General features: G+C 39.6%; 2 protein-coding genes across 13 annotated transcripts in view; both read right to left on the bottom strand.

The window, feature by feature from the left end:
• tead1b (TEA domain family member 1b) overlaps positions 1–11,253 on the bottom strand; it is a 34,977-nt gene extending 23,724 nt beyond the window's left edge. Inside the window, exons 1-3 of one of the 4 annotated variants that reach the window (XM_037247262.1) lie at positions 11,028–11,253; positions 10,453–10,582; positions 3,243–3,495 (exon numbers count right to left, since the gene is read on the bottom strand). In XM_037247262.1, the coding sequence (XP_037103157.1) occupies positions 3,243–3,399 (157 nt within the window). In that variant the 5' untranslated portion in view covers positions 3,400–3,495; positions 10,453–10,582; positions 11,028–11,253. Of the gene's footprint in view, positions 1–3,242; positions 3,496–10,452; positions 10,843–11,027 lie in introns of those variants that run through there. The other 3 variants (XM_037247264.1, XM_037247265.1, XM_037247263.1) reach the window with 3 other exon arrangements.
• A 1,083-nt stretch (positions 11,254–12,336) lies between these two features.
• mical2a (microtubule associated monooxygenase, calponin and LIM domain containing 2a) overlaps positions 12,337–24,914 on the bottom strand; it is a 31,305-nt gene continuing 18,727 nt past the window's right edge. Inside the window, exons 16-25 of one of the 9 annotated variants that reach the window (XR_005097503.1) lie at positions 24,605–24,712; positions 24,211–24,315; positions 22,329–22,574; positions 21,080–21,187; positions 19,774–19,954; positions 19,483–19,559; positions 19,317–19,413; positions 17,641–17,706; positions 16,278–16,323; positions 15,893–16,134 (exon numbers count right to left, since the gene is read on the bottom strand). Coding sequence is in view for 8 of the 9 variants with exons in the window: in XM_037247248.1 (XP_037103143.1) it covers positions 19,075–19,413; positions 19,483–19,559; positions 19,774–19,954; positions 21,080–21,187; positions 22,329–22,574; positions 24,211–24,315; positions 24,605–24,712 (1,164 nt within the window). In the remaining variant the exon portion in view is untranslated. Of the gene's footprint in view, positions 12,470–14,493; positions 14,724–15,892; positions 16,135–16,243; positions 16,324–16,610; positions 19,414–19,482; positions 19,560–19,773; positions 19,955–21,079; positions 21,188–22,328; positions 22,575–24,210; positions 24,316–24,604; positions 24,713–24,914 lie in introns of those variants that run through there. The other 8 variants (XM_037247252.1, XM_037247254.1, XM_037247253.1 and 5 more) reach the window with 8 other exon arrangements.

Genomic DNA, 24,914 nt, shown 5'->3' with positions numbered 1-24,914 from the left:
CACAAGTCTCAGAATATGTGAATCAATTCAGGTAAACACCGCAATAATAAGCTAAGAAACTGAAATTACAAATTGTGTGTACGGCAACACAGTTGCTATAGAGACTGTTGCTAATTAACTGCACTCTACCCCTGGATGACAAAGGGCTTAATGGCACTCAGGAGGACTTCTCTTGAGATGAGCTCTGCATTTGGAACACATCGCCATCCCTAGAATCTCAAATACAAAATACCAGTCTCCATGTAGCAAACTTTCATCTCAGATGCCATGAGAGGCTGCGACTCTCAGTAAGCACTATAAACCGAGATTAAAGGACCATTGCACAAAGACTATGCTTTGCAAAGCCTTTGGCCCAAAAAGAAGAAAAAAAAAACTGATCCCAACAACAAACATTTCACTGGTAAACAAACTCTGACAGCATTTTAAACCAGTTTTTTTCAGAAATTTAATTACTATTGCTTCCTGGTATATATATATGCAAATATGCATGAATGTCATTTATCTCTCTATCTTTGGAGTTGTATTTCTAGTGAATAAATCATGTGTGGACTATATTTGGGGGACGTCTATAATGTCTTGATGTTGCTTAATGTGTTTTTTTTAGCATGAAATCCTAATTATATACTTTTATTGTATCTAATGTCTGAGGAACAGTGGCATTGGAAGTCATTTAATAATTAAATACTGCTCTAATAAAACAAAAGTGCAGCAAAATATGCAAAATTTCAGGCAAAGTAACAAAAGTTGAAAAACAAAAGAAGCACTGTTTAATTTGTGATGTGCTCCTCTTAGAATCCAAGCAGACACTCATTTGTAAATGTCACTGGCAAAAGACAAAAATACTTTCCCAAATGGTACATTTGCTCAATTATCCTGTTCGCGGAGCCCCATCAAAACTCCATCCTCTGGGTGCATTTTAGACAATTGAGATTGTCGATAACATGGCGACCCAAGATCAATTTCCAGGTCACGGCAGGTTGAGCGCAAGACACATATGTACACGTATGTTCACTTTCTGTCTTTATGGTTGGGGTTACAAGGTTAAAACTGCCCCATGTTTTCTTAGACTGATTAGGACCCATATTGCGTCAAATAGTAACAAAAGAAATATTTTGTATTTCTATTCCTATGTTTTTTTGCACATATGAAATACTGATATTGGGTGAGAGTTTAAGATACGTAGTTGACATGAAACTCATGGGTAACAATGGCATCAGTGATCAGGCTCGGAAGCTTTAGCCGATCTTAGTCGCAATCGGGGGGGTCGACAAAATCTCGAGAATAGCACTAATCAAACATAACACGCAAAGCGAAGTACTGTGTATGTTATAGTTAAGTGGACTTGTCCATTTGTTAAGGACATTCATTCTTTTCAAGTTCTCTGGTTTTGCGTGGAAATACATTTTAATTTTTTCGACCAAAAATTGTAAAATGAAATTTAATTACATTCACCCAAAAATGAAGATGTCTGCTTTTGCGTTTGAATTCTTCAAGAGTTCAATTGCACAAACATGATTATTTTTGTGTGTGTTTATTATACTTTGCTTTTCCATGAGTTGCTCTGTCCTTAAGGACTTGGCTTTAGCAGCTGACCGGAGGGTTAAAAAAAAAAAAAAATGTGACGCTTGCTGAGGAACAAAATGTCAGATGCTGCTTCCTGGCAAGCTTTTGACAAATGTGGTTTGGGTATTGCGTTCATGGTAACAGTATTTCACTGGTTGTGAAGCAGGAACACGTTTGTTACATCCTTTACTTGGACAGGTTTATGTTATGGAATATTATTTCTAATTTGGGCCTTGAGCAAGGCTCTGTACCATTTTCAAGAACACACTACCGCTGCCCCATTCCTCTGGCATCTCTTTTCTTCACCCTTGCAAAATCTATTGTGTACTGCCAAAGCATAAACAGGATTTCCCTTTGTGGGATTACCGCATTGGCACAGCGTTAACTATCTAAAACATGGCATGAGAGCCCAAAAAAAACATACAATGAAAATGTCATGCTTTAACCCCGAGCAATCAGAAAGCCTCAGTGTGTTTGTGGAGGAGCAGACAGTAGGGCAGGTCCTGTCTGAGGCCATAGTAGCAGCTGAGGCCTTTCATTGCAACTCTTGCAATTTACATTTGGTTTGGCCGGAGGGGTCACATGACAGCTGCAAGTGAATGCGCTGCGGGGTTTTCGGCCGTCACTTGACATTGACAAGCTGTGCGAGTTGAAATCCTCCTCTTCCTTCTTTCCATGACATCACCAAGCCAGAGATGGGGTAGAGGAGGGCAGGGGGAGAGGGGGCACAGCTGGTGGCCGCCACAGTACCATCTGCCACAGACTAATAGTTCATGCTGTTTTACTTACCAACTTGCACTTAAGCATCTGCATGGCTGCCGCATTGTTAGTTTGAGATTGACCATCATGTACTTGGAGCAGCATTTGTGCTTTATTTGCCCGATTGTTCTCAAATCCCAATAAAAATGCTAATAATAGTGATAATATTTTGTTGCGGCAGCTTTGCCCAAAGCAGAACTTCCATTGTGAATTGCATGGTTTTCATTGTTATAGTTTTGGTCCTTTTCATTGCTGATAAAAGAGGGCAGAGGAACGTAATGAAATGCGTACTGTGGTGCCATTTTATATTTATTGCCTGATACACAAACCGGAAAAGGTAGCTTCTTGTTGGTGTACAGGTCTTAGTTGTGGGCTGTTGTCAGCTGTTCAGCTTCTACGCAGACATACGTAGATGTGAGTGTCAAAGCTTGAGTGACGACTACGTCAGATGTTTTTAGGAGAATGATTCACTGGCTGGCAGTCATGGAAATAAACCTTGAATGGGCTTTAATTCATCACATGAGACCACTCACCGTTCGGCACTTACCTATTTGCCGTTTTTTTCCCACCAATACTTATTCAATATTATTTTACTATTTTTTCCTTCCCCATTTCCCCCTTTTTGTGATAAAGGCATATTGGAGGTTTATCGGAATTTTGAAAATAATTTTCCGGGTTAAAAAATGGAATTCACTATTTAACCACAAATAGTGGGAAACAGTTTTGGAACAAAAACATTTGTTTATCCGTGGAGAAGTCAAGTAAAACAATCATCTTTATATTTACATATTCTACGCTAGTCAACACATGGTATTCTTACCAATATTGCGTTTGTGGAATCGGAATTAGATTGATTAATTTGTATTTTTGTAGCTCTGCATACACACAAAGAAAAAAGTATATCGCAGACTTGTACGCACCATACATCTTCCCCTCATCGGACAGGATGATCTTCCGACGTCCACAAGGAGGGTAAATGGCCAAGGCTTCTTGGAAGCTCTGTTCGATGTCAGGGCTCCACACGCCTTCTGCATCGTTGTCCACGGGCTTGTCTGCCGAATCGCTCATCCTCTCCATGTCTTCGGCAGGGCTTTCGCTGCCGCTCCAGCTGCTGGGATCAATGTTTGCGGTTGGGCCCTCCAAGCTAAAGCCTGGACCAGACTAGGGTGAGACCTGGGAAAAAATATGCAACAGACAGCGGTGCTTCAACTTTCTTTATACAAATGTCATTTGTTCCGTAACCACTCTCATAACTGAAAACACGTGTATCTCAAATCTCCTCATTGAAATAAGTTCAAAATCATTCCCCATCGTTCCTTGCCACTTGGCCACCAGAGGGCATTACAATACCAACATACAGACTCAAACGAAGAAGAGTTTCACAAGTGACTCAGCCACAGCCAAATTGTTCAGAGAGGAAATCTATTCACGTGGCGCAAGCTGTCTTAAGTGTGCCTATATTTTTTTTCAGCATGTCAGTTTATGATGGGGGAGGGTGTAACGGGTTACACTGAAGGGGGAAAACACCCAGTGAACGGAGAGAACTTTCACTGAGTTGTGTTTTTTTGTGTAAACTGCTGACACTGCTAAACTACCTCACAACTGATTGAGAGTGGGAGAGGGGAGCTAATGGGGGCGAAGGCATATTTGTCTTTCTAGATGTGTTGCACTTATTGTAACCTAATGCAAAACTAATTAGTTTATAAACGTAAAACAAAGAGTCAACATCGAATTAGGTCCATATTCAAGACATGATGAGATGGTATTTGAAGAACAGGTGGGGGCTGAAACTTTCCGCCTAAAAGAGACTATAGATTGAAATATTAGGATGCTAGCTTCTTAACACCACAAACCAACTTTCATTCCGCCTTGCTTGCTTGCACTGATTGCACTTTTATATACTGCAGCAGTCCAACATTCTATGCTAGTCCATTCTGTCTCTGTGCAGTTTCTATAGAGCGGCAAAGCACGAAAACAGTATTAACATTGCTCGACTGAAACGACTGGGTAAAAGGATCTATTGATTTGGACAACGAGGAACCGGGTCTTCTTTGTCATCCTTGAGACACTCTTAATGACGGTCTCTCTGGCAATCAGACCAGTTTAAATCTACCTATACTTGTTGGCTTCTTTCATTCCTCTTTAAATGGGGCTTTCTGTTCCAAGATTTCAGGATTTCAAACCCTTTTAGAAAAACCAAATATCGATTTTTTTTTTCTTTCTCAAAAAAACTGTGCTAAGATGTGACTTATAACAGGCAGCTGAGTGCAAGTTACGGCAATGTTGGAGCATAATGACATGATGTATAGCAACTTTCTTCACAGCTACGTTGTACTCACACTGTGAGGCTTGACGAGGTTTCAAATCTGTGGAATCCAGATTGTGTTTGTTTTCCTGACAGTCGATAAGAACACTAAATACAATTAAGTGCCTTATCAAATATTCTACATTCTCTTACTAAGTGCTGATTTAACATTGCACTTTACAGTAGACAAGTAGGATTGTTTTTAACTTTTCCTTGCCTATTCTGTTAAGACCATAACAATTAGCCACAGGCCAAACAACCCTTTAGTTTTTGGTGTGGATGGGGATACTTAATGCAGTTTTTTTCCAATCTTTAATAAATAGACATGAAGAATTCACTGCATTAAAGCTTAATGGTGCTTTTTTTCCAATCTTAATAAATAGACAAAGAATTCACCGACATTGAAAAGGTCTGCATAAAAGCTTAATGGTGCTATTTGTTTCCTTGTATGGTAGACTAATCAATTAGCTAGTTAAGCACTGCATATTAGCAATGTGTTTAGAGAGACGGATAAATACTGTACCATAAGATGGATACAATGTCCAATCGCAACATTCTGATTTAATTCCCCGCCTAACATTGACATGATACATTCAGGTGGCAAATACAATTTATTATTACTATAAAACTGAACGTTGATCTGCTATATTTTTTTGTACGTATGTGCTTTGTATCTCCTTGTTTCATCCATTGTATGCAATGGAAAAATGCCATGGAAAAAGAAAATTGCCCATTTAATGTGAAATGTAGTGAGGGACAACTGTGTAGTAACGGTGACAATGGAATAGGAAGTGGGGTTATTCAGGTGTGAACACCAGATGGTGGGTGCATACATTTTCTGATTTAACACCAGCAACAGGTCCAGTAAATTACTATTTAGATCTTGGCACAGATCTCTGTCAGGGCAAGACTATAACAAGTTTTAAAAAAAAAAAAAAAAAAATCAAGAATTAATGAAGCCAGTGCCACATCAGAATTTTAAAGGGTTCTTATTTAGCCCTCCACTCCATACTCACATTTTTCTTTTTTACATGGAACTATACATGATGTGTAAATCTCTCAAATATTCCATGTCTTAGTCTTGGTTTGTTGACTTGGTTCTTAGCTCAAATAAATAGTTTTGGAATACAAGTCATATCTAGCTTCAATAGATTAGCTCCTTTGAATCCCTAAATTGGATGCTTCTGCTAAAAGCTCTTTGTGAGTCATCAATGAAGGGGTCTCCTAGTGCCATAGAATCTGGGGCCTAATTGTGTTTTTCACAGGAAGGTATGAATGTCACCCATAGAAACACTTGTGGCTTACAGATAATTGCATATTTTCCTCCTTTCAGAGCGTGCACCATAGAAATGGTCTTACTCGTCAGATATGGGGCAGAGAGATGGCCGGCATTGCAGTAAGTGACAGTGGTAGCTAAGCAGAGTAGTAGCTGTGACACGGCATTATGGGAAATTATACTTACAGTGAGATTACATAAACCACTCACCGAGCTGGAATCCAGCTCCTTAAATTAAGAGAACCCATTTCAGCCATCAGACAGAGCAAGGTAATGAAATAGCAGATGAGAGGTCTCAAATGTAATTTTCCATGTGGAGTTCTTTTGTGCTGTTATCTCAGAAGGTGCAATAATGATTTCATGAATGACTTTTGTGGGCTCCATAATAACCCACGGTATTTAAGGCCTCAATGTGTAAAACCATAATTATGATGCGGTTTAAAAACGTAACATTTTCCGGATGTTGTAGAGACATAATTATCACAGCAATGTGAAAAGTATTTCCTTTTGAGCAATGTGCAAAAAAAAAACTCTGAGCATTCACAATAGTAGACGCACCCTCTATTATATGGCAAATTAAAACATCATTGGGAAAATTGTTTTACGTCTGTAAAAGCATATCTTTGAGGACCTTGAGATGCATTTGTAAGGCGGAATGAATGCAACAAAATGAATGAAAAAATGAATCAGGCAAATACTTTTGAAATTACCTTTGCGATTCCATTTATTTACACATCTTTCCTACAAAAACACCAAGTTAACTACGAATTTCATTTAAACAGAGTTGACACATTGACCCCACACTTGCAAAATAAAAATGTTTTTCGGAGGCGTAGAAACAAGCGACTGTACTACAATTGAATTCGAGAAAGAAAAGTTGAATGATAAAATGGGAATTTATACCAATCAAAATGATCCCAGTAATATATTGTATGTAGATTACCAGAGCATGAAGATTAAATATTACAATACCAATTTAAACGCAAGGGGTTGGAAGACTTTCTTAGGGCTGCCCATGTGGGCAATGGCTTTTGTGTTCATTTCATGCCTCTTTGAACCGGTCGGCTTAGATGCTGCGAATCTGTCTCATGTCATCACACTCAAACCTGAGGCCTGGACCTCACCACCCAGCAACCATCAGGCCACTGTGGGATCAATCTTTGTTTGCCAGAGAATAGGATTGATTTACAGGTCCTATCAAAGCAGCCCTCGCTCGACCCGCCTCAAAATGAGAACCACCTAGCAACAACACGGCCTGGACAACATCAGACACATCTGCAGTCCAGAAAAGAGATGTAGTTAAAACATTGTCTACCATAACACAAGGGTGATTTTTTTTCATGAATTTGAGGGAAACAATCTCCTTCTTGTAATGCCGGAACATATTAAAATAAAATGTACCTTTCAAATATTACAGCTTGGATATTTGCCTTTGAAAAAAATGCAGCGCATTCCAGACAGCAAGCATGCAGTAGCGTGGAGCGCGAGCTGAACACATAAAGCTCAGGAAATTAAAGCTGTAAATAAAGGTCTGTCAGATAAAGAATCTTATGAGCGCCGAGCCACAGGCTCATTCAGGACGCGTGCGGACGGGCATGAAAAAACAAATCACAGTGATGAGTGTGAGGGCAACCATTTGCATTTCCTTGTCTGCAGCCATCATTCGGCCTGTACACAATTACCTTTATTTTTTTCCCCATTGCCGCAATACTACACAAATTACACGTAATATATCTTATTCAGGTGTCAGAAATGGTACATTTTGAACAACCCACCCGCGGGGTTTGACTCAAAAACTGTGGATACTCTTTTACGAGACCGATGACGGAAAAATACTGGGTAAAGAATGAACACATGCACATTTAGACTGCATTCGCAGCACCGAGTTTGCATTACTTTCCATCAGTCCCACCTAAGATTAAAAACTAATGTACAGGGTACAATGTGCATTTGAATATTACAAGCTTCCCCTCCACTTTATCTGTGCCTCGGCAGAATCCAGGGCACCTTCTGGCCAGAAAACCTTATCTCTGTCAGTCCTGGTTACAGTACGGTGACTACTGAGGAGGTGTCGTGTGGAAATTTGTAGCCAGATTTGATTGGAGAATATGTCTGAATAGAAGCCAAATATTATACACACTTTCAGTAAATGAAGTGGCCTTACGCCTTTGTTCCCTATTAATCATCGAAGGCTGAGCAACTTGGTCACTCACTCTTATTGCCTGCACAGGGAGAGGAAGTTGTTGAAGCCCAGATTTCCTGCCTTTATAGCGGATAAGAACTCCAGTTGTACAACAGATAGAAAGTGATTCCTACTGAGATGATGAGTCAGAGAATACTATCGTGTGTTACTTATGGTCACACAAAAAAATTAGATGAATAATACTTTTCAGAACATACATTTCAAGAATGCCATTTCGAGACGAATCAAATTATGCATGGTAAATTATATATGGTAAAGGAAAACTGAAACATGCCACTTTTTTTTTTCTTGGCTATTGAAAAAAAACAACTGTGTTGCATTAACTAAAAAGGTCTGACAGGAGTCAAATATTTCCGGTAGCTAGTGGACCATTTATGGCTGCAGTTTGAAGCCGATTTTCTTAAATGACGTCAGTGGCTTTGAGCCAGCTTTTCCTTTTTGGTGGCACTCTGGGCTGGTCTCAGTGGGCTTTGCTCAAACTGCTGAGCAGCAGCACACACACACTCTAAAATTCCCTTTCTAGACCAAGGTTTACCTCAGGGCACAAACAGTCTGGAAGCCTGCGGGAGTGTCCTTTTTAAAATCGTCAAAAGCAGATATAGCATCCTAGTAGCCTGCTACAAATTCTATGGTTCAAAATCTTGTGATTTATAGATTCAAGAAAACTGCTGAAACTTTTACCGTAACATAAAACAACAATGTTTACGTGACAGAGTCATATCCTTGTAAATGCAAATAAAATTGAAAGGGGAAGTTGCTCTACAAAAATAGAGACTTATTACATAAAAAAATCAACAAATATAGATAATAAAAATAACTTTCTCTGTACGGTTATAACTATTGTTTTTATCATGACACGTAAACTCAATTGATAAAAAAAAAAGAAGTCTATTGATATGTTACCATTAATTGATTAAATATTTATGTACCTAAACAACACTGGGACCCCAGTAAAATTTGCACAATGATAAATAATCTTTAGCCCAAACTATATATTTTTTGTCCATTAGCACAATTATGCAACCTTAAAGTAAAGCTTGCATCTAAAGATAAGGGATTCTGCAAAAAGTCCAAGCTTTTTTTGTATTTATGACTATAAAACCTGTTGATCGAGGTTAAACAAATGCCTATTGTTCCATGTCAAAGGTGATATAAAGCAAACCGATTTTGGGAGGACCTCACTCCAAATATTTCCTATTCTTACACAAGTGTCGAACAGGCTTTGGTCCAACAGGTTGCCTGATTGCATAAACTGAAAACAAAGCATCCATTTCTAGCCCCTCGCGAGAAGATTTACTCATATAATGAGAATTGTTTGGGGTTATGCAGAGTTCGGAATTATTCCTGGAAATAATAACCCTTTTGTGCCAATTTCTTGTGTTTCATGTTTTGTTGAGCCTGTGCATAGCTAAGAATTGGGTAGTTTTCTGAGAGTAGATGTGAAAACTCCATCAATTAAATCTGCATTTAAAAACAGTACATTTTACTACCTTCACTGCTCCTGCAAGTCTATTTTGCACTTATGTCCAGTGGCAAAACGAGCTTATTCAACTTTGACCACACCGTTGACATTCAATTTGGGAAAAGTAAACCGCTTTAGGGGGGGACACTTGTGGCTGAATCAAAGCGGCGTATCTAACTGGTGACCTTGTGACCTTACAGTGCTGCTGTGAAATCTTGAAACAGCAAAAGTCTGGTGCAAAAAATAAATTATCTGCAAGCTGCAAATCACTTACATTGTTATATTTCAATTAATAAATATGTTTGAAAGTTTGAGAAAATTGCATGCAAATTTACAAGAAAAAGTAATATAAAATGTGGTGCTACTGGTGATCTACTACGAGGGCTCACTTTTAGCTGAGCAGGCAAATCCCAAACTAAAGGAAAGCCCCAAACGGAAAGCATAGCGGTGGGGGGGGGGGAAGCAAAACAAAGGCGCCACGAATGATATTCGAACTAACATTTAACGTCCATTTCCCGCGAGTTAGTACCAGACATAGCGGAGTAATCTACTTTTCGAACGAGTAACACGTCAATTAAAGCTAATATTCCTCCGACACTGTGCCAACAACTAAACCTTTAGCCCCGGGATACTTTTACATTGGAGGATGTGTATGATCTCATTTTAATATGTTGTGTTTTTTTTTTTAAAGATCCAAAGCAAAATACTAGTCTTCGAATATAGACAGTTATTATTTTGAGCATTGTTCGTATCGTGAGCGAACGTAAAGTAAGCTGCGCGAACCAATGACGGACTTTTGACTTATTTTTCCGAGCGGTTCCCTCGCCTGCCCTGTAAAAGTGAAGCTAAAGGAAAAAGAAGCACGAAAAAATAGATATACTCACACACAACTTCGACGGCGATTTAAAAAAGCAACGTCCAAGGTAGCGAAGCAACAAGTCTCCCTGGTGTTTTTCGTCGAGGTGGTCCGAAAAGCCTCCGATGAAATCCCCCAAGTGTCGATCGAGTCAACAACTAGAGAGAGGAAAAGAGCAACGCTTACAATCGTCATGTTGTCCCAAAAACTGTTTTCCGAGCTGGTTATGTATTTTTTTAGTTGAGGCTTAAATCCCCCGTGGGTGTTTCCGAGGCTCTGACACGGAGCACACGACATGTGGCGCTTTTAAAAGGGGCGTAGGAGCAGCCTTCTTCTCCAAAAATGTGAAAAATGTAAAAGATTTTCGCCGCTCGAGCGATGAGAGCAGAGCGAGCGTTCAAAGTGCCTGTTGCAACAGCGAGTCGGCCATCTAACCCACTACACTCACCGTTTCCACGCGCCCTGGGAGAAATAACATAAATAGGCCAGCGTTTGTTTTTGTTTTTTTTATAAACTACTCAGTATTTGAAAAGTCATAAAGTAAACCAAGCAAATAGAAGTCGGCATTCACTTTGAATGCCTGCAACTAGCAATGGAACTTACCTCGTTATTGATACCTCATATTAAAAAAAAAAAAAAAAAATGTCCATTTTGAGCTCATGTGGTGTTATTGGGCATTTACAATATTAATGTCAAGTTATTCTGGTGTTTTTGAGTCGGCAAGGAAGGTGAATCGCTTCGCTCACTGACAGAGATGCGAAGAATGCTCGGAATGAGAAGAGGAATGAAATGAACGCAAAGAGCGAGTTTGCGTCGGGGGCGGAGCGAGAGGTGGCGTCATCCCGGAACCCTGCAGCTTCCCTCGGCCGAGCGGGGACAGGGAGGGCGCTTTGACAGCCCGGGGAACTGTGGCCTTCAGGGACGCGCGGAAAGTTCAACTTCACACCTTCTTTCCATCACGGTCAAATCCTTAAATCATTGAGGTTTTGTTCTTACAAAGTGGGCGAATCTTGAATATTCACTCTATACAATATTCTGCCAGGCTTAAATGGCACCATGTGCGAGACCCCCCCATATGCCCCCTCTCTCCTATTTCTACCACTATTATCAACACACACATGCACGGATGAAGTGCAGAATTTATGTCATGTTTCAAAATACAACTATATTTTTAATTTCATATCTATATACTTGTGTACCAGATGAGATGTCGATCATTTCTCGTGCACTAGCGGACACATTCGCTGCAGGGCTTCAGGAGTTTTGCTGAAACTATGGTGGGAAATCCAGGCAACAGGGCAAAAGTTTGGCAAACACAAGCAGCAACGAAGCAAGAAAAGCTCAAAAGAAGGAATTAGGAATCATTCAGTTCTTTTACATTAATAATCTTGACAAACATAGGGTGAACATTGCAGTTGCCTTTCAGAGGTTGAGGGACTTCAGGCAGCTGAGAGGTTTCACAGATGCATAGTTGGGTTACTCACCAAACAAGTTTATCACCTTTGTGATTCATTCATTGCATTCCCTAGATCTGTATTTAGTATTACTGTCGTCATTATCACAACCACTTACCATGCTTTGCTAGCAGCCAAATTGTATGATAAAATTCGATAACATGCTTCTCATCGAGACATCAACATTTCACACTCAATTTCTTTGCTTCAGTGTCTAGATGAAAAAAAAGCAATTCAGTAGATTCACATGAGTGTGTCTATACAGCCAAATACACAACTGTGGGCCTGTCTGAACAAGTCATCCATTAGAGAGCCTGTGTTTTGACACGGTTTTCAAAAGAAAACCATAAAGAAAGATGAATGAGCGGTGTTCTGAAGACATCCATCGACACCTTTTAACGCCCGTCTGTGCATGCTTGGCCCAAAGACTGGAGGGTAGGGTATAGAAATGCCCATCATTCTTGTCTGTCAATACTTTTTTTTGGTTCACCTTTATTCAACCATCACACTTTTAACTCCACCATTTCTCAAACACACACATGACATGATCCTGTTGGCTGGGTGCTGGTGTTTCTAAAGATCCAGTGCACGCTGTTGAAAAAAAAATAAAAAATTGTCCATTTTATCAGCTTTGATTTGACTTTTTCAGCTAAATACTTTTTAAAATATGTTCATTATCCTGGTTGTAGTTTGGAGTAGTGTGAAACTGTATTCAGCTGCTGCCCAACTTGTCATCTGAGCTGATATGCAAGCATTAAACCACATTTTTCCAGACTTGCGGAAACAAGCCAATTAAGCTTTCAATTATTCATACCCTTTAGACTTAAAGTGAATATTTGTTGAATGTGTGTCATTTACATAAAAAGAAAAAACTGTAAGAAATTTTGTTTAGAATAAATGAAATCTCATCACCATTTAGTGTTGTTTTGTTGATTTTGTTGTACCAAAAAAATGAGGACAAGATAAATCATATTTCTAATGTGACCTGTATGACTCAATGACATTAGAAAAAACTCTTTAAGAGATGAACAAAAAATAAAAAATTTGATTGCACAAGTCTCCTGTACGAGTCAGTAATTTTGACAAGGTGGGGGAATTGTGAGCAGTCTGAAGTAGCCCTTGTCTCCCATTGATCAAAACAGCTCCATCCCAGCAGTTGCTTCTTTTACTTCCCTCCTGAATAATAATAAAAAATTAATAATAAAAGGCTAAAGGGTTCCTATTAAATATAGAAACCTTTGCTTTGAAATAATTTAATAATTTATGGTGTCATTTGTTTTTTAATGACAAAAACATGCCATTTGAATTTAGGGTGTGTAGACTTTTGCTATTCGCTGTGTGTGTAGAAAAAGAAAACACAGAGTTGCATGACCCAGTATGATGAGCTGACATCAGAATCATCACTGAAAAGTGCATCTGCTTTTGAAACACATCGCATCTGCACAGCAAAGGGGCCAATTCATAACAAACGATTTGTTTGGCAGTGCGGTGATTTCAACTTTCTGATGGCGGCCAGTACAATAGAATTAATTCGGTTCAGCCACCCCCCTCCCTCCAGGTATACTCTGCTGCTGCAACTGTCTGGTCTGGTTTAGTCTGGTCGCCAACCTTCTCTAATCAGATCGCCGTCTAAGGCCAAGCGCTGGCTCTCTGCTCTGACTGCTCAGCTGGCGGCACTCTTTTGCTTTAGTCACACACAATATAGAAAATCAGGGTCGACCCACGATTTACAAGAATATGACTTGGGTTTATTTATAGCAAGTTACAGCAAAATGGGAAAAACTCATCCCAATAATGACATTTCTTTACATATACATATCTTCTCAAAGGTATGTTACAGCAGGGGAGAAAAGAGAAGGGTTAAAAAAGATGAAGTCCTCACATACGCCCCTTGAAATCTACCGTGCCTTTTTCACCCATTTGCTTGTCACACTGTTTCAAACAGTTTGCGCACTTGCAGGTTAATCTCTTTATCGCCGCGGCAGCAAACGTTGCCTGTGCAACAGAAGATACTGCCAGAAGGATACAGACATTAAAGTCATTGCATAACCGATGTTTACAATGTGATTATGACCAGATGTGCTCGCAGATATTTGCAGAGGCAAGGGATTTTCTGATATCACATGGACACATGTTTTGAGAACAACCAGCTTTGCGTGCGATTATCAAAAAGAATCAGAGAGATATTCTGCCATCTGGCAACATATATATATATATATATATATATTATATATATATATATATGCAGTTTGACACCAAATATTTTGAAAGTGTTCAATGCCAGTTGATCTCTCAACTAACAACTTTATACTTGGAATAGCACAGCTTCCAAGTATCCAATATAAATGGACAAAGTGATTGACAGAAAAATAAAATTGAATATTTGTTTCAGTTGTTAAATCTATACATAAGGACAGAAGAGCACGCTTACGATAGAACAGGCATGACATTTTTATTGCAAGGTAGAATATAAGAAGACACCAGTGGAATTATCCCGTAATAGGTGGAAATGCTCCTTTTCAAGGAATCTGGGCGTATGATGTGTGATTATGAGTGACCCTTTTCTTTGTGATTGTAATAAATAAAAAAAAAAAGCACATCACAGTTGCTGGAATTTTATACTTTTTTTGAATGCGAGGATCTGACCATGGGAAGTACTTGTGGGCGGTAAAAGGACTCGACATATGTAAAGTGCTTTGGTTGAGGCAATGCTGGAACTTCCTTGCATTGTTGCTTGGTGCTTGAAGACCGTGCCTGGTTCGTTTTATCCAGTTTGAAACCGAAAGGAAACTCAAGCCATTTGTCAAAATGGCAACAAGAAACTTCCGGATGGACTCTCCGCTGCCTGCAGATGATGGCGTTTATCGACGTTGGGAGTGAATGAACTAGCCTGGTGGGTTTTAGTGCAGACCATGTATGGTGCGCCCTCTAGGAGAACATGAAAGAATCTCTGAATTAAAATCCTACTTCATTTCACAGTGGCTTTTTGAAACCAGGACAGATGCCCAAATCCACCACCCCATCTGCACACCCCTGCCTATCACTGTACCACAAAATTCAAGGTTAACTGTTGCTATATCTTGAAATGAAGCAAGAAAAAACAGGTGGAAGAGTTCGCGTATCGACAATTGGTGAAATAAATACTAAAAGCTTGTTATCAAGGCAGAAAACACTTTATTTCATTTCTGGTCTGATGTTACTTCATAACGTAGAGAAGAGAAGTCACAATAGGCACTGTTCCAAGCCCATGCCGACTCACTGACATTCCTGCTTTTTAGGTGTGAATGTTGAGTGCGAATGGTTGTTAGATTGCTGGCGATCAGTCCACGATGCACTCTGCCGTACCTCAACCCTCACCAAGAGTATCTCAGTTCAGAAAAAAAAAAGGAAACCTGACCGCAACCAGACAACTTCTGCCCTTTAATGTTGTTGCTGAGCTGGGCAGACTTTTCATTTTGAAAAGTGTAATTATTTTTCTCCATAGAGGAAATGTAAATAGATGAAAAACAATTTAATCTACCGCCCATTGTGATTCCTCTTCCACCGGTACCCTAAAAAGATGATTTATGTCTAAGTGCTGACATTATGTTTGAGATTAATCTTCTCCCAGCTGTTTGTGTATTTTCATCAGCTTTTAGGGCATTTGTAATTCTAGTCCAATTTCAGGCTGATTGCCCTGTTGCTCAAATGCTAATCATTGTCACTGTGTAAATTGTTTTCTAGTTTTAACACTCAAGGGAAGACATTACATTTATAGCAATAACAGCTACTGCAAATATGTCACTCAGAGCGTCGGCAAGTAATCTTCCCTGTAAGCTCCTAAGTGAACTCAAGGAGGTTGATTCAGCACACCCATTACACCTGGATGATGTTCACTAAACTGGAGCACGGCAAACAAGTTAAGACAAACAAATTTGACAGCAAGCATGTGCAGCATTTAAATAGAATAACTGCATGAATTGAAATCTGCAAAAAGAGGGCAAGACAAGAAGCAGAAATGTGTTTTTTTTTTAAAAAAAAACAGTTTTAAACAACATACATTGTAATGAGATTTTTTTGTTTGTGAAATATGAATTTCAAAGGCAAAATCCAGCTGTTTTTATCCATCTCAGGAGGAGCGGCCATTTTGCCACTTGCTGGCGACTGAAAATTACATCACAATTGCAGAGTCTCAGTCCACGCAACCAATCGCGGTTTTCTGAAGTCATTGAAGAGATGGGAACATTAATCTTCAGTAGAAAAAGGAACTCGGGAGTCTACAAAATATTTTTGCTTGTCAATTTAGTTCAATGGAATGAAACCAGATAGTGTTAACATGAAAACCAGGAAAAACATGTTAAGATCAATTGATGTCATTTTTATTTATTTTTAATCTGTCTGATGGAGTACTTTCACTCACCTAAAAATTGGTGCAATGCTCTCTAAATCCAGTTTCATGGTAATACCTGGCAATAATATCTGAACTGTTGATCTCTTGTCATATTTATGCATCTTTTGATGTCAAACCCAAAGGTTTTGAGTATACAGCACAAATAAAGGAACTGGCCTCACTGCCCAATACTTTGGAGGTTAGTTTGAATCTCTGGGGGGGTCATCGTTATTTATAAGGTTGCATTTTCAATGAAATTGTGCCTTTGGTCCGTCACTTGCAAAATTAGTTTTAAGCGTTGCGAGATGGCTTTATGACATGCATCCGCTTTAAAATGCATCATGACAAAACAGTACCTCTTAGTCTTACAGCACATTTAATTTTTTTTTTTTTTAAGTGCTTTACAAATATTACAAAGAAAGTTAGAGCCAAGTGCTGATTTTTGACCTTGAAGAATTTCTTTGGAAAACAAAATAATGGAAAACCTAAGAAGGATGTTATGATTGTACATGGCTCTTGATTGTGATGTGATGTCAACAAATACAATAACATCAGGCAATTTAGAGAACGTAGTGATATAAAGTCTCCACACCCCTCTTCAAAATAATTGTGATATAAAAAATGAGACCAAGATAACATTTTCCACCAGTCATGTAACCCGTGTCCCCTAATTTTACTTATTTTTAAAGGGGAAATAAAAACACGTAACTGAAATAATGTGGTTGCACAAGTGTGCACACCCTTGATTATGGCTGTGATCATCAATCACAAATCACCTAGTGTAAATGCAACAGCACGCATCTGCCGCCATTTAAAGTAACTCTGATTAACACCAAATAAATTGCAAAAGGTCTCCTAGACTTTTTCTACCTTTTTTAAATGTTATTTTAATTTTCATTTTGCAGCATAAACTTCAAAGTTTTATCCCGACACTGACTGTTCATAATTCCCTCCACCTTGTCTAAGGTGCCAAAAAGTTCAACAATAAATTTTTTTTTTGACAAATTAAAACATAGCTCCCAAATACAAGAATGTGTTTTGTCAATTATGAACATAGCTACAGTACATCCCTTTGCTAAATAGCTGTGCACACCTGTGCAACCACATGAGTTCCCATTATTTGTACATTTAAGCATCATTTCTCACATAAAACCCAATCATGTGTCACTTATGTTCAATTTTAAAACAACCCCTGTTAGTTGTGGTTCATTATGAAAACACAAGGCCACGCAGAAGCATTTCAAGAGTCACGGTGAGTAATGTCCAAGCCAAGGCCAACTTTAATCAACTCACAATCGTAAATGCAGTTAAAGCAGAGTGACAATTTCATAATATGAAAGATGGCGTGTGCAGGAAGTCAAACACACAACCTCATGACCATGCACGTAATCACCTTTAACGCAAGGATGTGCAACCATCCAGCTGGCTTAGACACATCATATGAGGTGAAGAGAACAGTCTAAAACACAAAGAGCATACAGACGAAGGATGGGAAAACAACTTATGTAAGCAGAAAGTCCTGAATACAAGATACAGTACTGACATTTAGAAGGGAGAAGATATCTGTTCATTGGTTTCACAATTGTTGAAGCAAAAAAACATTGACACAAGTTGGCTTTGGTCACACGATTTTTTTTCTAAGAGGGATTTTTAAAACAACGAGATTTTCCATCTGTGACGTAATGAACACCTCAATTTCAGCTCATTTTAAAGCTATTTCAGTCATGCAATATGTAAGTAGCAGAGAGCAAATCCAACGGCAAATTGTTGTAAACAAACAATGTACACACATTTCTAAAGAGCCTGACAAGCATCAATAGATGTTGGATAAAGCAACTGGGAGGCTTCTTGGTAAAACACGTAACAGCAAGAGTGGCAAGCTTGCCAGCCTCTTTTGTCTACAGTCAATTACAAATATTAATAAAATAAACTGAGTCTTGTAGTTCTAGAAAGAACTCTGAGGGCTGATTTATTTTTGGCCCTTGTTTTTCTGAGACTCGACAGTAGATATCAGAAAAGCACAGACTAAATGCTAAAAAGCATCCACAGTATGAACTAATGATAAAGCAAATTGCACATTCAGTCCACTTTTTTGTTGCTGCTACTAAATCCATGAGGCAGCTCTCAAACATAAAGTGCATGAAGGCAGTCAGTCATCACGACCTGAGTAAAGCAATCGGAAGTGTGCTTGAAGAGCCACTGAGGATCACTTACGAAAACACCCGGCAACCATTTGTCATTTTAGCAACCTGACATATCAAGTCAAGTGCGCTTGCTTGAGTCCCAAAAATATTATCTTAACTTTGGTTTTGCATGTTATTTAAGCGCTGCGGGTTTGGTTGTAGGCAAATCACAGTGTATACTCTTTTGGATACTCAACCGAGGACTTTACATCAATTTTATTCCATTTCATTAAAAAATGAAGAAAAATCTGCTTTTATTTTCATTTGATGTGTGCACACAGTCAGAGGATATTAACTTTAAATATATATCTAGATTTGCTCTAGAATTTGGTAAACACAAAGTATGTTCCAAAAACAGACTGTTTTTTGGATTAAATTGGGGAAAATTTAGTATTTTATAAATTTTGTAGGTCAGGATTTGGTTAATACTTGTAAGATTTGTTTGCTTACAAATTTTAACCTTTACTACTCTCCACATTGCTAGCCTAATAGCATAACTGCAAGTCATATTCAACCTACTATCTTGTGATCAATAAAAAAAAACACCAAAGTCCTTGCTAAAAAAAAAAAAGAAAGAAACCCAACAAGCACAACGATGCTGGCAGCAAGGTTTGGGTGTCCATGAGCCTGGGCCCGATTTGCTCCTACACCCACATGGGCGCGGCCTCGGTTTGCATCTGCAGCAGAACATCGTACAAGATGAGCAGCAAGGGCAAAGTCATACTGAGTAGTTCGTACATGAAGGCATAGTCCTGGACGTTGTCCCTTAAGTGGCTAACAAAAGCCCGAGCCGCCCGGCGGCACATAGGCCTGGGGGCGCGACATACGCCACGAGCCACGCTCAGGGGCCTGCTCAGCTGCTCCCACAAAACAGAGCCAAGAGTACCTGCTGGAGACTGGCTCGGCAGGGCCACCGTACAGCTGGAGGTGGCGCCCTCTTCCGTAGCATCGCATAGCCCCTCGAACCGACTTTGTAAAGGATTCTGCGACAGAGACGTTCTGTATATCATCTACCATCGCATGCATCCACATCTGAGGTGCTCAGTTCTTACCAAGCGTGCAGAGCCGTTCCTCTGCGGGCTTGTCTCGTTCTTGAGTTGATCAAAGTGAAGCTTGCAGTATAATTTACCTGTCAGAGCATATCAATTGTTAGGATGAACCCAACCTAATAATTAGGTACACCTACACAATCCAACAAGATCAACTATGGGGAAACATTGGTCGTTCAGACAACAAATTTAGACCATTTTTTTGGCATGTATTACAAAAATGAGCATTTATAATCTTTGCAAAAGATTTGTTTGATATGAATATTGTCTTGGGTCAGATGAAAGTGAGCGTACCGTATCGTGCGTCAAAGGCATGTAATCCCTGGTGCAGGGTAGAGCTGCAGGTGGTGCAGCGAAAGCATTCCCTGTGAAAGTAGAAGCCTTCGGCACAAATCCTCTCCACCAAATAAACACGCCGCTCGCACGAGTGGCACTTTTCAGTCAATTGAGGGAACGCCCTTTGGACCGAGCCGCCCTGAGGAACATAACACACAAACGAGCATTTTTCTGAATGCCACTCGGTTCTGGGTAGTCATTGCCTCTTTGAAAGAGTCCATTTTTTTGAATCTTGATACCTCTGAGATCATCAATAAACCACTAATATTAGTCATTCTACTGCAGTGAGTTCTGTTATTGTCTGTCTACATGATGCTACTGAAGCATTTGTGTTAAATCCGTTGCTTAAAAGGGTTAAAGAACCGCAACATACGTAGATGCTAATTAACATCAAATCTGAAAATCAAATCCGAGACTATTCTACTTTTACACGGTCAGAGAAAAGGCCATTATTGATTTTTTTTAATGGTCAAAATAAAGCATTAGATACAAATCATGAGCACTTTGATACAGCATGTATTAGCACTTATTTTTTTGTAGATTGTTCAGGTAAGACTAATGTTGAACATGCTCAACATAATTCAAGCACATTCATGCATTTTCTTTTGTGAACAATTTCAACCCTTTGAGCAAAGCCAATCATGGGCCAGTGGAACTCCTTGCCCTTGCGCATGCTCAGTACAAACAGAAGGGGGAGACATATACCAAAATATATAGCTCGGTTCACAGTGAGGGGAAACAATACTGTGGTTAGTTTCATATCATGTTTCCAGCTACATCAAAAGTAGTGGTAGTAGTAATACTAGTGGTAGTAGTAAAGAGAAAAGTTACACCCAAAAGCAAAATATGATCGTGTACAAGTGCAACCTGTGAAAATTGTGGGCAATGTTGCTTTTTGTAGACTGTATGGGATGGGTGGAGTAGAAACCACAAGGAAACCACGCACGCACGCACCCGCGCACACACAGCACAACCACATCCTCCGCCTCCGTCAGGTCCTACTGCTGATCGAAAGCACACATGTAGAAAAAGCCAACGGAGCAAAGCAGACATGTGCAGTGCTACATTTAAAGCTGCATTTGTGAACGTGAGTGATGGTGACGAAGATGAAGATCAGCGGCCACTCATTCAAATCCCAGGCGTAGTATGATAGTAATCTCAATTTGGAGCATGAAATAGACATTCATACCACAACAGTGTCCAAACATGCAGGCCAAAACAAGCCAGGGAGGGTGGGGTCAAAGGGCGAGCATGTGATAGTCACCTTGATACCAACAGAGTTGTCTGCTGAGATCAAACCGTTGAGGTGAAGTGCTTTCTCCTTTATGCTCTTTGACTGAAACTCTCTAGTTTGTTGCAACTGAGCTTTTTTCTAAAACATGAAAGGGGAACCAAAGATCAGTCCCGCCGCTTCCGTCTGATGACACACAAACGCAGCTAAGACTATGACAAACGTGTGGAGACACTGCATGACGTTCACACAACACTGCAGTGGAACACAAACGTGAGAAAGCCACAGAAACCTGACATTGAAGCGGCTCATGTAAAGGAACGGAATTTCGGACCGAGCCCTGCCCCACTGAAAAATAGCCTATAGATGATGGCAGCCTGCTTTTGTCGAAATGAAGTTCCTCAACTCATTTCACTCACTTGATGTATTTCGTTAGCGCCTCGATGGCGTTTGGCTTTCTTAGCATTTACTTGAGCAGACTTTCCTATGTGGTTGTTCTAAATAGAGTGAGATTCAATTTTTTTGTTTTTGTTGAGTTTGACAGTTGAAGTCTCTTTTGTGAAGAATTGTTCACTATCTGTCAAATTGCTGCTTTGTCTGAAGTGAGGTGACGTGTTCACTGCCACCAAACGTGCTCAGATCTCAAATTTCTGTTTGCAGGTCAAACAAAATTACAATGCATCACTGTAATCCAGAACAATATGCTCATTGACAAAAACCTGTCTGCTAACATGCTTTTGTGACATGAACATAATGGTCAAGGATTTCAGGTTGGCATCAATGTTGGCACTATTACGTTCTCTTTGTTTCGATTTCTGTGTCAAGTTAATGCTAACTTCATCTGGTTTGGAGCAGATGGCAAATCTTTTTTTAAGAATGGGGGGAAAAAAATGTATCATTTCTAAGTATACGAGTTGTTCAACGCAACCAAGACTTCCAATCTTTGTTTTCCCTATGAAACACCTTTACGTGAAGCTATTGTTCTTCGGTAAATGTAATTAGGTACAATAGCCGGAGGTAAGTCTCTGCTTGGCCATAACGTCACTACACACATACGTACATAGGTACGCACACGCAAACCTGAGCCAGTAATCTGCCACAACCTGTGCCAGGTTTTCTGGCCTGCTCCTGTCGTGTTCCAACTAGAGGGATAATTAAGGGTATGACTTCACGATCTGATTTCATGTTGTACTACATAATCAACATCTCTTCACGTTCCATCGCAACATGCAGCAATCAAAGAAGGGCTTGAGGGAAGGAGGAGGAAGAGTCTTGACTTCACCTCATAGATGAGTTCATCCACCTCCTTGAGGCGCTGGAGAACTCTGGACATGAACGCGACCGCAGAGTGGACTGAGGGTGCGGTAGACATTTTGTTCTCCGGTTCTGGCAAGGTCTTGGCTTGCTCGTGTGTCTGAGCCACATGTCTGAGCTTCACTACAGAGAAGCAGCACTCTGACTCTTGGGCTTTGGGTCGAGGCTCCGTGGGGATTAGGTTTTGGGCCGCGTGTCTGATATCGAGTTGAAACTGAAAAGTGATGATACACACGCTGTCACAAACTTGACGGCTGACAATCATTGACGGAACTGTACTGGTGCTTTTACATGCTTCAGCCCGTCACTCGATTTCTAAACCGCTTAGCATGTTTGGGTTATGGTATTTGGATTGGTTCCGTTATGCTAATCCAACACGGTGATTTTTTTTGCCCGCTGAGCTTTATTAGACAATAAAATGGTGTAATCAGCTTCATGAAGTGTTTGTAATAATGTGGCACTTCAAATTCGTACGTGACCTTTTCCAAAATGAAAAACAATCCCCAACACTTTTACAATAATACTGTTTTTTTGTTTTTTTTTATGTGCACTGAGGAATGTTGAGTTGTACCCAGGGACAAATGAACTCTCCTGTTTCCAAACATTTTTTAATCCATGAATGAGTGAAACTTTGGGTGTGTTGTTTATATTTAAAGGCTTTGCTTCATTTAATTTGGAAAACACGACGATATATGTATTTCAGTCCGTGCTATCCTATGCACATACTGTATGCATCCGTGTTCTTGTGTGTCTGCATTAGTTTGTGTGTTGGCTACCTAAATCATCTGTAAGCAAAGTATAAAACAGACTGAAATTTACTGTATCATCATATTTTTTTTTACTGTTATTTTATTTTAACCAGTTGTTTCCATTAAATTGGGCAAAACATTGAATGAGGTCAAATTGGCCCTAAAGATCCTAAACGGTCAAAACGGCCCTAAAGTGGGTTAAGAGGCTGCTGCTAAAAAGCTACTTTTGATAATTGGGCAAACTATTCCATTTACGTTTTAAGATGAACATCCATCTACCCATCCATTTTCCAAACCACCTATTTAAAGACAAATTCTATCTCACTAGTCATAGTGACAAAATGTCTTTTGACTTAAGACTGTAATTTTGTTTCTGAAATGTTTTTTTTTTTGTCAAGTCTAAGATGAATCATAAAACAGCTTGAGGTAGGGGAGGTCAAAGGTCCCTTGTTAACTATTCATTTTTTTTGTGAGGGGTGGTTACAGTGTCAGAAATAAGGATGGCTGAGCTAAGGTCTATTGGTAGATGCTTTAAAATTCTTTTGGGGTTTATTCACCATGATATTGAAAATGTCCCATCTGAGATGCTCCAGATAAACAATATTACATTTGAACAAGAATAAGTTTAAGCATGATCAGGGAGATCTTGCACTATGAGCAAAATGGCTAAAGAGGGGAGGGAGAAGAACAGAAGAAGAGTGATGAGGATAGATCACATCCCTGAGGCCTTGGCATGACCACCACTGCGAGGGAATGCAGGTAGCTGGGTCTCTAAGGTCAGATGAGTGCATGTTTTTGGTCAACCTAGTTCCAAATTGGTAGAATTGAAAAATGACATCGCGATGCAAACTGTTTCAGTGTCACACGTAGGAAATTGATAGATGCTGATAAGTAAAGGAAGTGCGGGCTAAAGAATGTAAAAAGTACAAATAAAAAGACCCCAGAATGGTCTTCTAAATGTGCTGAATAGTAGGAAAAAGTGTTTTTATGATGTTAGTGATGGATTCAGTTGGATTGTGATTAAATTTCGCTTGTGTGCATATACACGAACATATGTGCATGTTCGTGTTTTCCAACTGCAACCTGGTGTCATGGCTCTACCTGTATCTCAGGCGGAGGCTTGGGTGGAATGGGAGGCGCTAATTTAAAATGCGCACATTCAGCAGAGTCGAGAGTTTGAAGAGGGGAGGAACTCTCACAGTCTGACTGAAATTTGGCACAAAGGTTGGGAAGAGAGTTAATAAAAAGGCACAGACCTGGGAGAGGCTGAAAGGATCAAATGCTGGGTGAGAGAGACCAGAAGAGAAACAGAAAAGTTTAGTTGTAGAAAAAGAAACCTTTTGGCAGAGAAACCACATTGAACTCTTAAAGGTCCAACTCACCTCATCTGAAGGCAGGAAAGATGTCATTTGTACACAAACATATGATAACACATTGCTTCCCGAAATAACCGTCGTTCATGTAGAGTTATTTCAAATAAAACAACTGACAATACCTCTTTCCATTGGGTGTACTTTGTTTTAGTCTCAAATTTGGCCAGCAACTGTGTAGCCATGGAGCGCACTTTGTTCTCTTTGGGTTCCCTTGCGGACAAATTGGTGTCCTAAAAGGGAGAAAGGCAACACCAATCTGTTGAACATACACACAGGACATACGAAAGCAACAACATGCTTGTTGTATCACTGGCGTATCATTTAAACTAGCTCTCTGACCATCGCAACAAGTTGAGGGAATCAAAGAGTTAAATGCAGTCGAAATTAAATCAGTCCTTTATATGAGCAGTTCAAATGTTTCACAATAATTAA

The sequence above is a fragment of the Syngnathus acus genome, chromosome 3 (genome assembly GCF_901709675.1).
Source record: "Syngnathus acus chromosome 3, fSynAcu1.2, whole genome shotgun sequence".
Taxonomy (NCBI): domain Eukaryota; kingdom Metazoa; phylum Chordata; class Actinopteri; order Syngnathiformes; family Syngnathidae; genus Syngnathus; species Syngnathus acus.
This window is presented reverse-complemented; position numbering and strand designations above follow the sequence as displayed.